Source organism: Osmerus mordax, chromosome 9, assembly GCF_038355195.1.
Source record: "Osmerus mordax isolate fOsmMor3 chromosome 9, fOsmMor3.pri, whole genome shotgun sequence".
In the NCBI taxonomy this organism is placed as follows: domain Eukaryota; kingdom Metazoa; phylum Chordata; class Actinopteri; order Osmeriformes; family Osmeridae; genus Osmerus; species Osmerus mordax.
The window spans coordinates 12,754,442-12,772,192 of record NC_090058.1 but is presented as its reverse complement, the minus strand read 5'-3'; the positions used below and the strand labels follow the sequence as shown (position 1 = coordinate 12,772,192).

At 45.8% G+C, this 17,751-nt stretch overlaps 1 protein-coding gene across 1 annotated transcript in view; it reads right to left on the bottom strand.

Annotated features, from left to right (window-relative positions):
- eipr1 (EARP complex and GARP complex interacting protein 1) overlaps window positions 1–17,681 on the bottom strand; it is a 35,583-nt gene extending 17,902 nt beyond the window's left edge. The window contains exons 1-5 of the mRNA XM_067243519.1: window positions 17,520–17,681; window positions 17,230–17,313; window positions 13,957–14,089; window positions 12,521–12,677; window positions 8,784–8,883 (exon numbers count right to left, since the gene is read on the bottom strand). Coding sequence (XP_067099620.1) covers window positions 8,784–8,883; window positions 12,521–12,677; window positions 13,957–14,089; window positions 17,230–17,313; window positions 17,520–17,561 — 516 coding nt within the window. The 5' untranslated portion in view covers window positions 17,562–17,681. The remainder of the gene's footprint in view (window positions 1–8,783; window positions 8,884–12,520; window positions 12,678–13,956; window positions 14,090–17,229; window positions 17,314–17,519) is intronic.
- Window positions 17,682–17,751: the final 70 nt, after the last annotated feature.

The following is a 17,751-nucleotide window of genomic DNA, read 5'->3' as shown; positions in this document are numbered from 1 at the left end:
TCTAAACTGTTGATGAAGGGATTTGGCAAACTTAAGTCAATGCCAAAGTTTCTCTCTAGACAGACTAAAGATGGCCTTAGTGTTGTTGCAAAGATGAATATGAAGAATACAGTAAAACACACTGCAAAAACAATGGTAAAAGAAACCATTATCTATGGATTCGGGTGGGCAGAAAAGGCATTACTGACAAAAATACTAAATAGTATCAAAAATGCGGTGAAAAAGGGAATTGTTGATGCTGTGAAATCCAACTTGAAAAAAGAGCCCTTGGCAGCATTAGTAGACTCCATTATACTCTCCCACCTTGAAGATAAACGACAAGGACCCGATCTCCTGCAGGACAAGAATAGAAAGAGCAAATTACTGGCCATTTTCGTAGAGTTAACCAAAACTGCATTACAGCCATTCTACGCAGACCTCAGCTGGCAGAACAAGCTCAACTCATCCCTCTCCACAGTGATTGACAGGGCTACATCAGAAGCCAAAGGCAAAACATGGGCAATTCTGACCGCCATCCAAGCCATCCATATGACGTCACTGGCAGCAGATGCCATCCGTACAGTGCTCAGCCTCTCAGACAAGTTTTTCTCAAACCTTCATGAAGAGCTGAACACATTTAAAACAGAAAAAGGTTTGTCAGAGAGAGTGAGGGAAAATGAGCTGTCTACTTCAGAAACAGAGATGCTGAATGAATTCAAGCGGGATTTAGCCGACTCCATCAGTGCTTTATTAGCCGATGCATTGGTAGAAGTGTTCCAACAGAAGTTCTCCAGTCACCTTGTATCTCGTGTCCAAGGCAAAGTAAATGGCATCATTGGCCATTATGTAAGAACAGGCTTAAAGAGTGACAGAACAGAGAAGAAACTCAAAGCCGGACAAAACAACAGATACATTGCATACATGCCAGGAGACCTGAATTCTAAACAAAAACGTGCAGGAGAGTCAGGTAAACACACACAGTCACATGCTGAGAAGATCAGGAACCCAACAACAGCAGGCACCATTCTCGATATCAGAGTCCTGTCAGAAACAACTGGTACGAAGGTTGTTGTCCTGACACCAGACAGCCATGGCAAGCTTGTCAAAATGCAGGAGCTGAACCCAGGCACTAAACCTGCTAGTCAAACTGTGACACTGATCTACAGACCAAAGAGTGACCGGTACCCTGACGGCCATTACGATGTGCTCATCAATAATCAGACAGTGGGGGTAACCAGCGAAGGCAAAAGCTGCCTGTTTCACGCTTTTGCGCGGGGCAAGAAACCAGAAGCCGGTGATGAGGAGATCGCTTTGGAAGCAGACCGCCTCCGATCCGTGGAGGCCGACACCCTCCTGGAACACCCAGACCAATGGGAGCCTTTCATCAAGCGCAAAGAGTGGACAGAAGGAATCAGAGGAGGGGACTGGTACATGGCAGAGGGAGCTGCAAAACCAATAAATGCCATGAAAGAAAGCAAAAAGGTGCTCAGGAACCAAGTTGGAAAAGTCCGTTTATACAGAAACTGGAAAGCATATGCAATAAAAAATCCTGGTATTGGACAGTTCATCAATGCAGATCACCAGCCACCATTGAATAGTATATTGGTAGCTAGACAATATAACCAGAACAGCAAACTAGCTCAAGCCATGCTTGAAGTGGCAACAAAATCCTCTTCTCTGAATACTGAGCTTATCCGTCGTGTGAAGGACACTCATGGCCTTTATCTTCCTACCGTTTACGTGCCTGCAGAGGTACATCGTGAGTTTCCAAGTACAAAATCAAAAAACTTCAGGAATAAAGTAGCTACTGCAATAAGCAATAATGATGTTGTTGCCACCTTCAAACTGACCATCCTAGGTGCAATGACCAGACACATGTTATGTCCTACCAAGAACTTCAAAGACTTCCAGGACAAACCAATAAGTAAAACCAGGCTTGATATTTATAAAAATAGTTTCAAGCAACAGTCAGAAAAGATGGTCGAGAAATGGTTCAACCTGCTTCAAGACCAGAATGTCATGACAACTGCTGATCACAACACCCTTAAAGCATGGATCAATCAAGAGGGCTACAATGATCAAAACGACCAACACAGGATCCAAGTCTCCAATCTCCTGGAACCTACCGCTAGTTAATAAAGGGGTGAGTGGTAAACAGAGGCGGCGCCAGAGAATGTCTAATGCAGGTGCTGAGGGGGTGCTAGATCACTGACAGGGGGAGCTGCGCAATTATATATATATTATATAGAAATACCATCAGGGCCGGAGTGGGACCCATTTTCAGCCCGGGAGTGTAATGGTCAAAACCAGCCCATCCCCACCAGGGGCCGAGCCATACGTTGAACATTCGGTGCTTAACCCCAACCTAGGACCTAGTCAGGGTTTTGATGTGAGGTGAAATTGGAACTTCACATTAATGCAAGCGCATGAGCGAGATTTTTTGCATTAATTTCAGTGCAAAATAGTTTTTTGAGCTTTATGTAATATAAACATTACCTTGGACTCATATTGTTAGAGCTATATTTTCCGGAAATTACAACCCAAATTTTTACCTAAAAGATTCAGGGCTTTTGAGAAAACATATTTTTCCCACCCTTGCAGGAACATAGTTTTATGAAGTAACAGATCTTTCATTTTTTACCTGGCTTTTTCAGTTCCTCCTGGCATCTTTTTCCCATCCATTTTATTATTTTCACATCAGCTTAATCTTGCTAACTCCCTCCACAACAATAAAAGAGCGTGTGCAACAACCGAAAACGGCACTTTTTAATGCACGGTCTGATAATGCGCTTATTTAGATTAAAACCTAGTGTAGCCTATTAGCTTACTTATCAGTCACACAGTAACTTAAACTTAACACGTATCGTTTTATTCGGTGTGTGAAAAAGCAAAGAGAAAGCAGGCGATCTGCTGGCCCAATTTATGAGCGGGCAGAGCGGCCCACCGGGAATTCTCCTCTTTTCTCCCGATGGCCACTCGGGGCCTGAATACTATTAATGAATGAGCAATATTTTAGGGGGTGCTATCGGGGTGTTTTGGTCTTTCTTGGGAGTGCTGAAGCACCTGCTAGGCCCTCCCTAGCGCCGCCCATGAGTGGTAAATTTAGTAGAGCCACATGTTCATAGAGCAGCTTTGGGTAGTATTGTGGTAATATGTGGGTAGCATTGTGGTAATATGTTGGTAGTATTGTGGTAATATGTGGGTAGTATTGTGGTAATATGTGGGTAGTATTGTGGTAATAAGTTGGTAGATAATAAGTCTTAAGGTGCTTAATCGAGATATGGTGAATTTGGGTAATCTGGGATTTTTTTTGCATGCATTTTCTCAACGGTGCTTCCTGATTAACTAGTGCCCTGAGCCTTTCTGTGACACCACACCAATCACGTTTTGTGATTTCAGTCACATAACATCCATGCTAAATCAAGCGGAGCTGGTTCATGCAGGGGACGCGAGACCTAGCGCGTCGCTAGCAACCCATCATTACGCGTCAGGGCACACCTTCCTAATAGGGCGGGGTATATCGCAGGGATCCCGGCACTTGCATTGCTAGTGCGACACAGAATCTCTCGGCCTCCTGCGGCCTCCGCCTCCCCGGCCTCCACCCTTTGTCTGGTTCTTCTCCTTTTTTCTTCCTCAGGGGGAATGCGTTCGCTGCTCTCTGCCCGGATGTCGAGACGGTGTCTCAGGAGACGGTGTCTCCGTTAGGTGCGGCAGGGAGCCGCTGCGAGCACAACCATATGCCAAATCAAATATTACAATAATGTATCGTATCGTGTGAAATAAAGTATCAAGTAAACAACACTACTGAGTCCTCCTGCCTGAACCTAGAGTCAAAGTTCTGTAGACTAGACATTGTCATAGCAGGGAAGAAAACGCGCTGGGGTTTAGGTGTCCCACATTACCCAATGTCCCAGATTACCTGTGAACTCTCTGTTACCTGTGAACACATCAGATGGATTGGGTGAACTCTCTGTGCACAATTAATCAAGTAGTTCTCAACCTATAAAAGAGGTCAATAGACCTCTTTTGATACCAAGCATGGATCAAGGAGGCCGCCACCAACAACCTCAGCAAGGACTTGGACGAGGACAAGGACGAGGCCGTAGTAGAGGTACTGTATTCTTTTCACTGTACTTTGTTTCACTGTTTTTGCACTCTATTGACAACAACCATTTTTTTACTTCTGTAAAGTGTGTTGCCACAATACAATGCAGTACTGTAATTTCACTAAAGTAATTTAATAAATATACAGTAGAATTCTGATTACTGTATATTTACAGTATTTACAGCCTATTGCACTATTTTTACAGAATCAACACATTCGCCCACACTGGTGGCAGGGGGAGAATGTTCACTGCAGAACAGATTTGACTTTTTTACTGTATATTGAAGCCTGTCATTTTGACTTCTTACAGTATTTGCATGTGATGTGGAAAAATGACTGCAATAAATATTTTGTGTCAGAATCTTTGCCATTTTGTACACAGTAGAACACATGTAAATCAATGGTGTTGACAGGTCCTTGTTTAGAATATATTTTACAGTATTTAGCAATACAAAAACAGAACTACAATATTTTACTGTATGCAAATTTTCAGATTTCAAATACTTTCTGACAGTACATACCCTAAGTTAGAGTGCTCAGTACAAAACCCAAATTATAGTATGTTGTCAGTGGTAAAACAGTCAATACTGTGAGGGTGCTGCACAAAAGTTGAAGTGATGGTTGCAGAGGTTGATATTGATAGCTCTTATCCAGAGCGACTTACAGTAAGTACAGGGACATTCCCCCGAGCCAAGTAGGGGGAAGTGCCTTGCCCAAGGACACAATGTCATTTCGCACAGCCGGGAATCAAACCGGCAACCTTCTGATTACTAGCCCGATTCCCTAACTACTCGCTGTTTTGAAAAAGTAAACTGTGAATGGAAAAATGTGACAAAAGAATTGAGAAAAACTGTATTAGTGTACTGTATGCTCATAAGTATAATAATGGTGTGCTGTGCTCATAAGTATGATAATAGTGTGCTGTGTGCTCATAAGTACAATAATAGTGTGCTCTATGCTCATAAGTATAATAATAGTATACTTATTACTACAACACTATTCACTTATTACCACAATACTACCCATTTATTATTGTATCATATCTGTAAAGTGCTACCAAATACACTAGCAAACCCATACAGCATATGGCTAGTTTAAAGGCACTCTGCTTAACCCATACAGCATATGGCTAGTTGAAAGGCACTCTGGTTAACCCATACAGCATATGGCTAGTTGAAAGGCACTCTGCTTAACCCATACAGCATATGGCTAGTTGAAAGGCACTCTGGTTAACCCATACAGCATATGGCTAGTTGAAAGGCACTCTGGTTAACCCATACAGCATATGGCTAGTTGAAAGGCACTCTGCTTAACCCATACAGCATATGGCTAGTTGAAAGGCACTCTGCTTAACCCATGCAGCATATGGCTAGTTGAAAGGCACTCTGGTTAACCCATGCAGCATATGGCTAGTTGAAAGGCACTCTGCTTAACCCATACAGCATATGGCTAGTTGAAAGGCACTCTGGTTAACCCATGCAGCATATGGCTAGTTTAAAGGCGAGGTGGTGGCTGAGCGGTGAGGGAGTTGGACTAGTAATCCGAAGGTTGCCAGTATATATATCCCTGTACTTACTGTAAGTCGCTCTGGATAAGAGCGTCTGCTAAATGACTAAATGTAAATGTAAAGGCACTCTGGTTAACCCATGCAGCATATGGCTAGTTTAAAGGCACACTGGTAAACCCATACATCAGGTTTTAAAGATAAACTAGTAATACTGCAGGTTTAAAGGTACCATGGTAAAGTCATACTGCAGGTTTAAAGGTACCATGGTAAATTAATATTGCAGGTTTAAAAGGTACACCTGGTGATACTGCTGGTTTAATTATCCTGTAAAGCAAATTCCATGATTTGCTTCTCAGTACAGTATATACGTGTGAAATGAGTTCCTGAAAGCATGTGCAAAGCGCAAAAACTTTGTCGCACTGAAATGTGGAGTTAGACCGTAGAACAGTTTCTCTTCCTTTTTCAGATCAGGTTTTAATGGGCGGAGCCAAAAAATTACCTATCTACGTCATTTTGACCCATCAACGTCAGATCACTGAATGGCTCCTCCTGCTGTACTGTCATTGTAGCCTACATCAGCTAGTTAGCTAGCTTCAGGATGTCTCCCTCCACCCGCAACTGCATCTTCCCTGGATGCAAGAACTTCCGCTGCGCTGCAACGCTATTTAATTTCCCTAGTGATGAGGAAAGGAAAAATAGGTGGATTGATTTTGTGAAGAGCCACGCTGATGGAAAGCTTTGGATAAACTCCAACAGCCGCCTCTGCAGTGACCATTTCACGGCGGATAATTTTAACATGGACCAGAGACAGACGGGGTTCAGGGACACACGGCTTCTCTTGCAGCGCGGAGCCGTACCGAGCATCGCCCTCAGTTCTGTGTGCTTGTTATAATTATACTAGATAACTTTTCCAGAGGTATCTCTGCTATGAGTTAGTGCAAACCGTTAACTTGATATTAGGCTACTCGGTGTAGAATGATGGTATTTTGGTGAAATGGTAGCCTAGCTAATGTGCTAGAAGTAGTTGGAGAGCTCACTGTCTGCTGTTTCTGGTGTCCATTTTTACTCCTGTGTTACAGCTCAGGGGAACAATTCATTGATATGCATCTGTATGTTTCACTCATTGAACAAATAAATTCAAATTCTATACTGTTTTGTTCGGCTTGACGTAGCGTCCATTATCTGGGTCGTAGGTAGGCAGCGAGAGGCGAGGGATTTTCTCAAGATTTCAAAGCCTAATTTAACATACTTTTCTGTGTTTTTTTATCATTCGAATTTGGATGGGTAGTTAATAACACATTCTTCTGTGGTGTGGTGAACTTAAAACTCGTTTTCAATTCCTGGTTTAAAGGTACACTGGTTAACTCACACTATCTTCTGTTGATTAAGACTCCACCTGACAGATAAACGGATCCACTGGTGAGTGTGTGTGTGTGTATGGTGAGTGTGTGTGTGTGTGTAGACAGGCAGGATGAAGTGTGTGGGTGTGCTGTAAGCCGGAGGAGATGTTCTCACTCAAATCCGGCAGCGTTTCTAATTGATGAGCCGTGTACACACACACACACTCTCTCTCTCACACGCACACGCACACACTTAATCCACCCCAGACCCCTGAGACAGACAAATCCATGCTGCAGCTGGACAGGCCTGAGATGAACACATCAGCACGAGCTCTTGGGATGGAGGGATGGAGGGAGCAGATGTAGGAAGGAAGGAGGGAGGGAGAGGTGTGGAGAGGGATCGAGAGAAGAGGATTAGCATTCTCATCAGCACTGAAGGAATCCGTCTTGGCTGCCAGGCACCGCACAGCTCTCTCTCTCTCTCTCTCTCTCTCTCTCTCTCTCTCTCTCTCTCTCTCTCTCTCTCTCTCTCTCTCTCTCTCTCTCTCTCTCTCTCTCTCTTTCTCTCTCTCATCCATCTCTCCCTCCTGTAAGCCCAATCACTCTCGATCTCTCCTCCTTCCACTATCCCTCCGCCCCCTCTCCCTGCCCTGCCCTGCCCTTCCCTCCGCTCCAGTCCCTCCTTCCCCTTCTGTCCATGCCTCCCTCCCTCCCCCTCCCTTGTTCACCCCTGTGCTCTCACTCCATTTTTAATGGCTGCTGTGCCCAGGGTGGACTCTGTCACTCGATAGCTCCCAGCTCCTCAGACCAGGCTGACACTGGTGTCACTGCACAGGGGCGAGGGGGGGCAGCAATACCCGGATTGCAAATATTCCTAGCTGTGAACTCAATCAAATGCAAGACAGCCAGAGACACGTGTACATACACGCAAACATATCAGAAGGATACAGAGATGTATATTCATGGATGCACGGTTAAACGCACCCACGCAAGTGCACACACTTGCATTGGCAAGTAAGTATGTGTAACAGCCATGTTTGCAAATATGTGTGTGGCCCGATAACACCTCGGAGACGGTAGTGATTTTTCGCAGGTTTGCCTTAGTGGGAAAACACGTACGCGCACACACACACACCCATCTCTCACAAATGTCAAGTCTGGGGTTATGTCCTATAGGGACTGTGACCTGGGTGCCCTGTGCCAATCCTCCTTCGAAAGCATTAATTACTAATGACCATTGTCCCCATTATTCATGACTGCGGCTAGCTAGCGGCTAATGGAACATTAACTGACCACACACATGCACGCGTGCAGTCTAAATGTCCTCTCTATAACCACGAGCATTGAAAATGCAGAGGTACTGTAGTGGTCAGGAGAGGCTAACAGAGTGAACACAGAAGAAGTCTTGCGTTTCCAAACTACCCATCTAACTCTATGTTCAAACAAAAAACATGAACATAACAGTTAGTTGGTGAACGTTTTTAAGACAAGGCAACAGAGGCCCTCTCTGTGACTAGTTGAATTGACAAAAATGGCTGGTTGAAACTTGGCCAATAACAGTATGTGTGTGAGTTTGCGTGTAAGTCTTGGGAATGGTATCGGTTGATCTCGGTGAGGGCGGTAAGGGAAGGTGTGCATGTGTGATAAGACCAGAAGATAGGGTGGTTATCAAATAATGACACTTGGCTACAGCGCAATACAGTCAATGTGTGTGTGTCTGTGTGTATGTGTGTGGGAGAGAGATGGAGAACATGTTGCCAAGTCAGAGCTCATATGTAAGGCTTGACTGCAGGCTACCAGTGTGTGTGTGTGTGTGTGTGCGCGCGCGCGTGTGTGCGCGAGAGCATCTTACCGTGGCCTGGGTGGAACTCTCCTGAAGGTCCCACAGCAGAGCGTGGTTATCAGCCAGAGAGATCACACGCTTCCCGTCTCCCATAGGCTCCCAGATGACACTGCAGCAAAGGAAAACAAGACAGTGGTGGATTTACTTACTAAAGCAACACGCCACACACAGACGCCTGCACACATACACACACACACACATGCCTGTAGACACACACACCAATGTTGTCAAGTATTGTCATGTAGCTACCAAGTTTCAGATTCCTGTCAGTGGAAATTGGCTGGTAAAGGAAGTGATGTCATTAGACTGGGGAATTTGATCAATGAGACAACTATGACTAATGTGGGGAGTCAGATGGCTGAGTGGTAAGGGAATCGGGCTATTAATCAGAAGGTTGCCGGTTCAAATCCCAGCCGTGCAAAATGACGTTGTGTCCTTGGGCAAGGCACTTCACCCTACTTGCCTCGGGGGAATGTCCCTGTACTTACTGTAAGTCGCTCTGGATAAAAGCATCTGCTAAATGACTAAATGTAAATGTAATTTGCCAACACAGCCACACACCGTGAACCCAGTCCAGTGGGTGTATGTAGGGAGTTGAGATTGAGGACTTGAAGTAGCATATCGTTCAGTCTAAGCCTGTAATATGCATCAAAACTTTTAAGGGAGAGGAGGGAAGGGGAAAGAAGGGAGGGATGACGAGGGAAGTGTTTATAGGAGTTGTAAATCCGTGGTCGGTGAGGGACAGTTTTTACTGCTCTCTCAAGGTGCAGGGAGTCATAGGCGTGACACACACACAAACTGTACCTCATTTCAATCCGGGGGGAGGAGATACTGCAGTATCCCCACATCTCTAATCCTGCCTTTCTCTTCATCCGTCTATTACTCCATCTATCTAGGCTCCCGTTTCCCTCTGCGTCTCTCTCTCTCTCCCTCGTTCACATAGACACGGCTCTATTCATACCGAACAATATTCACACTTTTTCACGTCCCCCTGTCAACACTTTCAATTCATTCATGCAACAAAGAGTGTGAGAGAGAGAGAGAGAGGGAGAGCAACGGAGGGATGGAGAGAGCGAGAGGGGGAGAGAAAAGAGTCGGCGACTTCCAATATGCATGCGTTATGACGCCATTAAACCACATAACTTATGCGCTTTTGACCTTGAGCCACCCAATGAACTTGCTATTGTGCTGCGTCTGGTTAGAGGCCTGCATGCAAATACACCCGGGGAGCGCTGGGGGTTTTAGAGGCCCATATATCTTCGACCCCATTGGGGAGACACGACAGCTCCTCCCATCTTCTGTGGTCCAATTGATTATCCCGTGTTTGGCTTCGCATTCACTTGGAAGCGGAGAAGAACAGCCAAGGATTCTGAACGGCATTTGTGGAAAACCCCACTGATATTTGATTGAGCTGCTTTGGGGAATTGAGGAAAAAAAGAAGGTTGGAGGTGGTGCAGTAGTGGATTATGGGGCAAATGATTTACTTTTAGAGATGGGTTTGAGATTTAGTGAGGAGGATGATTGTACAGTATAATATATATATATATATATATATATATATTTATTTATATATATATAGTGAACGAGACAAAAGAGGGAAAGAGTGAGGGGCATGTAAATATACTAATACTTCAAATAAAAGGACAGAGATGAAAATAGACCATTCGAAAGAATGAGTGTGCTATGGTTGTGCGCGTGTGTGTGTGTGTGTTTGTGCGCATGTGTGTGAGCAGGTTCAAATCACCCATGCAGAGTTAACGTGTCCAATTCTAGAGGTATTTGAAGACAGGTCTCCTCAGCCCCTCACATTGCTGTTGCTATTGACTGACCTACATCTGACTGTGTGTCTGGGCTCCCATAGGGCTCCACTGATCCAGCCCGCACACCCTCCCATTGCAAAACACACCCTGTGATTGCCAAGACACCAACACACAAAGACTCACACAAGTATACAAAAAAACACACACTTTACACCTGCCACTGTCACACCCTGCCGTGGAGATTAGAAGCAGAGCCAGTTGAGCCTTCACAATCCCTCCTGGGTGCTCCACAGAGATCTGATTGGCCCCGAATAGCGCAATGGGAATCGATTCTCTCAATGCGCTCGGCTTCCAATCGAAACAAGGCGCCTCTCTGCACCCCCCCACCCCCAAAGTAGGAAAAAAAAACACGTAAGCGCCACAGAGAGAAAATTGTTTCAAGGCATTCTCTTTCTGTTGTGTCTACTGTTCCATGAGAAGGGTGCCTCCTAACAGGGCACTGTCTCAAATACTGGCCCTTCCAAACACAAAGGGATTTTGGAAGCAGAAGAAAATAGTTTTTTAATTTGTCGTAAAAAAATAAAAGTATATATATATATAAAAAAGGATGGGAATTTTGCACAAAACTGAACATGTGACAACAAACAAACAAAGACACACAAAAGCAATCTCCAGGTGGTGCACACAAAATCTCTTTTTACATAGTCTTCAAATAGGGTCCATATAGGCAATTATTCACTTTCATTGACACTCTCATACTAAGATCAAAGTCATCTTTCACACACATGTACACATCTAATATACACACACACACACACACACACACCTGCTGGTGCTGTGCTCCCTGCCAGTATTGTCAGAGAAAGCGGGGGCTGGAGCCTGGAGAAGATGGACGAGGTGGGCACCAGACCAGAGCCATCCATCTCACAGAGCCAATACTACAAAGCAGAGGCTACAAACCTCACATCACAAACAGATAGCACGCACACACACACACACACGCCCTTGAGTGGGTTGGATCTCGGAGGCAGGATGGGGAGGCTGCAGACACCCCAACCATCAATCTCCACCCCAGGGCTCCACCTGATCTGCCCTCGGAACCATGCCAGCCCCATGACAAGCACACACACACAAGTACACACGTACACACACACACACAGGTACAAACACACACACACACATCCCACACACGTAAACACATGAAATCCAGCACAAATGAGGAATCCCATGAACAGAGGTCTAAAATGGGGAGTTCAGATAAGATTTCCATGGACGAAACTGTGCAGTTCGACAGTGGGACACGGCTGTACAGTGTTGTAACAGTGGAACCTGGCTGAGCATGGACACGGCTGTACAGTGCTGTAACAGTGGAGCCTGGCTGAGCATGGACACGGCTGTACAGTGCTGTAACAGTGGAGCCTGGCTGAGCATGGACACGGCTGTACAGTGCTGTAACAGTGGAGCCTGGCTGAGCATGGACACGGCTGTAACAGTGGAGCCTGGCTGAGCATGGACACGGCTGCACTGACTGAGGTGTGCGCGACAGTAGACACTATCATTAACAAAACACCAAGATGTGCCCCCAGATGCTCAGTCCTATGTAAAGAGAGAGATGGCAGGAATAAGAGAAATAGGGAGAGAGAGAGAGAGAGAGAGAGAGAGAGAGAGAGAGAGAGAGAGAGAGAGAGAGAGAGAGAGAGAGAGAGAGAGAGACTGATACATGAATAGAGGGAGAGATAGCGGAGGAAAGGAAGAGACGGTATCAGCAGGAGATAACAATGAGGAGAGGGGGGGAGTTGAGAGACAAAGAGATGAAAAGATGCGTAAAACCAGGAGAATTTATGAAAAGGTAGAGGAGAAACAGAAGAAAAATATATAAATATAAAAATAACAGGAAAGAATAGTGTGTACACAGTGGTAGCTGCCTGCTACTTGCATTCCCCACACCTGAGGATGTCGAACAGACTGCACTGGGTAGGTACCTACCAGGCGGCGTTGCCGTGGGCGCTGTTGTCAAGGTGACAGAGGAGCTCCAGCATCTGGGGGTTGTGGGAGGAGTCGTCGGGGGACTCGTGGCTGCCTGACTCCCACTCAGGTGGCATCCGCCACACCGCGCCGCACGTCACCACGCGACTGTCACTGGCTGGAGGAGGCAAGGAAACCAACCCAGGGTTACAGCAGGGAATGAATTAGTGAGTGAAACATACCGAGTGAAATAGAGAGTGAGTGAGTCTGTAAATTATGGAGGGGCCAGTAGAAATGAAAATTTTCATTCAAAATCAGCCTTTATATTGTGTGTGTTCTGGCTATTCATCCAGATGGGTTCTTTATCCAAATTAAATGACAATTCAAGCCTCAGAGCAGTGAGGGGAGGGTAAACAATGACATGCCCTGAAGTAAAGCATTATACTGGTTAACTGTGTGTGTGTGTACTCATGTTTCCCTGTGTGTGTGTACTCATGTTTCCCAGTGTGCGTGTACTCATGTTTCCCAGTGTGTGTTTGTGTGTTTACTCATGTTTCCCTGTGTGTGTGTTCTTTGTGCATGAGTATGCAAGGGTCGGCACATTTCCCCCCCCCGTGTGCAAGCGCGGCTAGTCGGATTTTTGGAGATGTTACCCAGTCCAGAATAGCCGTCATCCTGTTACCTGAGGTTTGTGAGGCGGAATTCAACCAAGGCATGAGAGGAGGAGAGAAAAGAGAGAGCAGGAAAGAGAGCTAGCGTCTTTGTGTCCCTCTGCATGTGACTGTGTGTACAACCCTGTGGTCCTCCGCTGCCCCCAGAGGTCTACATCAGCCTTTACGCCTACCCATGCTACCCGGTTCCACCCTAATCTCCCACTCAGTACAGGCTATCTACTGCCACCCACCCACACACACACACAAACTATCTCCTCTGATGTTCTAGCCAACAGGGCTCCACTCTAGCCACAGGAGGACTGGGTACTAGGCGATGTGAGCGGGAACTGCTTTCCCCTGCTAGATCGGAAGTCTAATTACATTTCTTTGATCGTGCCCTTTGACACATCACATATCTGCCTGGGCACAATAGGGACTATCTTGTACTACCTGACAGCATGACAGCTCATGCTAATACGAGCGCCATGCCCTCTTTCTGCAGTGCTATGGCTCCCTTCCCAAACAGCACTGCCCGATTCGGGTCGCCACTGATCACCATATGCACGACCGTATTCGAGCAAAGGCCACACGCGTGTCCAAATTATTTCGGAAGTTGGAAAGAGATGAGTGACAAAGACAGAGAGGGACAGAGAAACAAGAGAGCATGATGGTGACAAAGACAGAGCAAGAGAGAGCAAGAGAGAGAGAGAGAGAGAGAGAGAGAGAGAGAGAGAGAGAGAGAGAGAGAGAGAGAGAGGAGAGAGAGAGAGAGAGAGAGAGAGAGAGAGAGAGAGAGGGACTCACTTTTGTTGTAGCAGGTGGTAAGGAGGCCTTTATCAGCTGGACTGGCACTGATGTGCCATATCTCCCCAGCCTGATGCAGCAGGACGTTCTTATTAATGATGTTATTCTCATCATCAAAGTCAATGATGTGGATCTAGGGGAAGGCGGAGGGGGAGGAGGAGCAGGATGAGGGGGAGTGGGGAGAAAGTGGGCAAATTAGGAAGAAATAAGTGCGGTAGGAGGAGGGGAGCGAGACAGAAGGATGGCAGGAAGGAGAAAGGAGAAAAAAAATTAAAGAATGGAAAGGAGTGGGAGGAAAGGGGGGAAAAAATAAGAAGGGAGGGGAGAAAAGGGAAACAAGGAAAGGGGGGGGGGGAGGGAGAGAGAAAGGAAGCAGGATGTAGTCAGGGAGGGGGTAGAAGGAGAGAAGAAGGGAGTGAGCCAGAGAGTGAGCCAGAGAATGGGAGGAGGGGAACAGAAGGGGAGAGAGAGAGAAAGAGAACGTGACTGAGGAGACTGGACTCAAGTATCGTCAAGAGGGTACTTCCTGTTCTTCACACACCTGTGAAAGTTTTGAAGAGTAACTGCCAAATCTGGAAGCACGTTACCTGTGAAAGTTTTGAAGAGTAACTGCCAAATCTGGAAGCACGTTGGTTGTACTGTGAGCCTATGTCAATGAATGTATAGCCTACCTGTGGAAAAAATGCTAAATATAGATTAAAATGTCAATTAAAAAAAAGAGCTATACACATTTAAACATCTGGCCCCCTCCCTTCCGCAATAGCGAAAAGAGTCGATAGCCTTTTCACAATCAATAAAGACATTTTTGTTAAAGTCTTTTAGACAAATCTTATTTCCTGCATGCAGTCCAACTTATAATGCTGGAGAAGTAATTTGTCGATGTGATTATTCTAGCAACCAAGTAATTACCAAGGATTTAGCTTAGCTGCTAGCATAGTCACACTGACAAGTTTGCACAACAAGCAAGCAGAGTTATACTTTTTCACAACGGCTACATATCATTGTTTACCACGGTGGATTAAAACCATCTATCCAACAAGACAGAGTCTCACCTGTACCCGGGGCGGGCTTCTAATAGGGTTGCACTGGACAATAACTCGGTACGCTAGCTCGCCCTCGACTCCTTTTACAGGCACAGGGAGGATGAAAGAGTTGAGTGGTTGCCCGCGCATTCTTCAGTCGCCTCAAAGTCAGACAGGGCCGATATTAACCTTGGCTTGGACAGCTCTGAGCAAAAATTATTATGCAAAGTTTCTAATTTTATGTTGGGGGGGGGGGGGGGGGGGGGGGGGTTGGGTAATTAGAGGGAGGCGGGGGGGGGGGGATTGGGTAGTGGGAGGGAAAAGGGGGTGCCGGTAATAGGGCCTTGAATGGACCGAGGTCTGAGGAGAGTAGTTCCACCCCTCTCTCCTTCAGGTGATTTATCCCCGTTATTCTGGGACATAAAGAGGATGACTCATCTCTCTCCGCAACTTGGGCTTCCTTCCCAGCCCTTTTAATTAGGTTCGGAAGAGGGAAGGAGAGAAGAGAGAGAGAGAGAGAGAGAGAGAGAGAGAGAGAGAGAGAGAGAGAGAGAGAGAAGAGAGAGAGAGAGAGAGAGAGAGAGAGAGAGAGAGAGAGAGAGAGACCACGAGACGAAAGGATGAAATATCGAAATGATCTGGCTCATGGTCTCCACTCCAGGCCTATTGGTAAAGCTCTTTAGCCAGCAGATGACACTAAGCGGGCCAGAGGAGTAAGCAGCAGGCGCCAGGTGCCAGAGAGTGGCGCTTTATCTCGTTAGCGCCCTTTTTAATGCCACAACGCCGCGCCCACTGATCCGCCATGTGGATTGGTCCTCTCGAGGACTGGAGTGGCACTCAGTGTAGTCGCAGAGGAAAGGGAGAAATCTGAACACGAGTGCATTATGGTTAATGGAGAAGAGGCCAGGGAGCTTAGGGAAAACACCGACAGCTATAGAGCCAATTAGAAAGGCCCAGTCCTATGACCAAAAGGATCCTAATTGGACTAACGATGACAGGAAATCAGACCTTGCTTGCCTTGAGCATCCCTTCTGTATGCTTGTGGATACGAAGAAATTATGCAGGTTTTTCTCACCCACATACAGGGTGAGACCTACTGTATGTTCACACAAAGAACAAGAACCTTTTGTTGAATGGGACCTACCAGCTTGTCCCCACACTGCCACACCTGGATGTGCAGCAGCCTCACAGCAAATAAGCACGCGCACGCTCACACACAAAACACCACCAGGCAGAGGCAGTTCTTGACATTTCAGTGGTCTGTCCACTGAACATGGTCACTAAAGGCCGAAATAAACTTCACGCCAAGTAGGCTACGTGTACGCCTAATATAAAGGGCTGCCGCATGTATCAGTGTTCGTTTGGAGCGCAGTTTGAGCACGTCTTGTTGGCCCTTGAGTATGCATACGCAAGGTGCAATACCAACAAAAATCGTCTTTAGTCTCGTCATTGGATCCTAGTTAGTATGTTCTCAATGTGAGTTTGTTATTGATAAGAGTAGATTTAGTCTATTTGTCAGGTTGAATAGATGTTCGGGGTCAGGAGAAAGTAGGCCTACTGTGTAAACGTCTCTTGTGATGACGACGGGGAGAGCTCCACCTATGATCTCTCTCTGCCCTGAGAGTGGTGACGGGCAGGGAGCTGGGAATCTCTTTCTCTGTGACTGTTTTAACACCATTACTACCTGTCACTTTCTGTGTTTACATTATTGTGACCTATAAAAGATGGTCCTCCGGACTTCAGAGCGGAGAGAGTCATGATTGAAACCCAAGCCTGGTGTTGTGTTGTCATTTGTTGTCAGAGGTCTGGTTTTCTCTACCAATCTGCGATTAATAAATGACTTAAAAATCGGGAACTCAACTGAATTTAGTCACTCCGTTAATGAAGAGACAAACAAAAACACTTTCTTTATCAGTTGCCATGGTTATTGTTGTACAAAATCTAAAGATGTTGTTGACAATTATACTGTCGTTTAGGCCTAGACTGTTTGTTCTACTGTATTTTCACGTTTGTGTGATGAAAGATATATGGAGACACAAATTGGTTATAGGCTATATCGCCTACCTTGATATAAGCATCTCGCTTCCTATCTACACCAGGCGATGAGCAGTCTTGCATTCATTTGTATCTATCATCAAACTTCAAAATACAATCAATATCAAAAGGCTTCAATTTAGGCCTAAACCACAACAGATTATAATTAATTCCCTGGCATGACGCGCCCAGGCTGAGAAGAGGCTATTGAATTTACCTGATTGTCAAATTTCAGGGACTGTGTGCCGACAAGGAAGCGGATGGCATCCGTTTCTGCGGTCTGTGCAGTGAGTGCACGAGCCTGCGAAACAAATCAATACTGTAGATGACATGTCAAGTGAGCCAAAGAAAATAGAAAGACTGTACTATCTACCGTCACAAGCAGGTTTCACCGTTCTTTCAATTATCGTTTTTATCAGTTAGCAAGCATGAACGGTTGCTAGTAAGTTGATTTGCTAGTGCTAGATAACCGAATGCTACAGTGATGACGTTCGTGGGGTAATGTACCTGAAATTCGAGGCCATAAATGACAGGTGCATCGTCCTCCATGTCCCACCACGTCTAATAAAGAACGTACGCACAATGGTAAAAAAGTATGGAACAAAAATATTACATTTGAGGCGCAACCAGAGTTGCCTACGATTTCTCCATCACACAGCTGACTGTTGTTGTAAGACTTGTTCTGCAATCGGTACTCCCACAGCGTACACAAAGTTCGTAACGTTATCGTGACACCGGA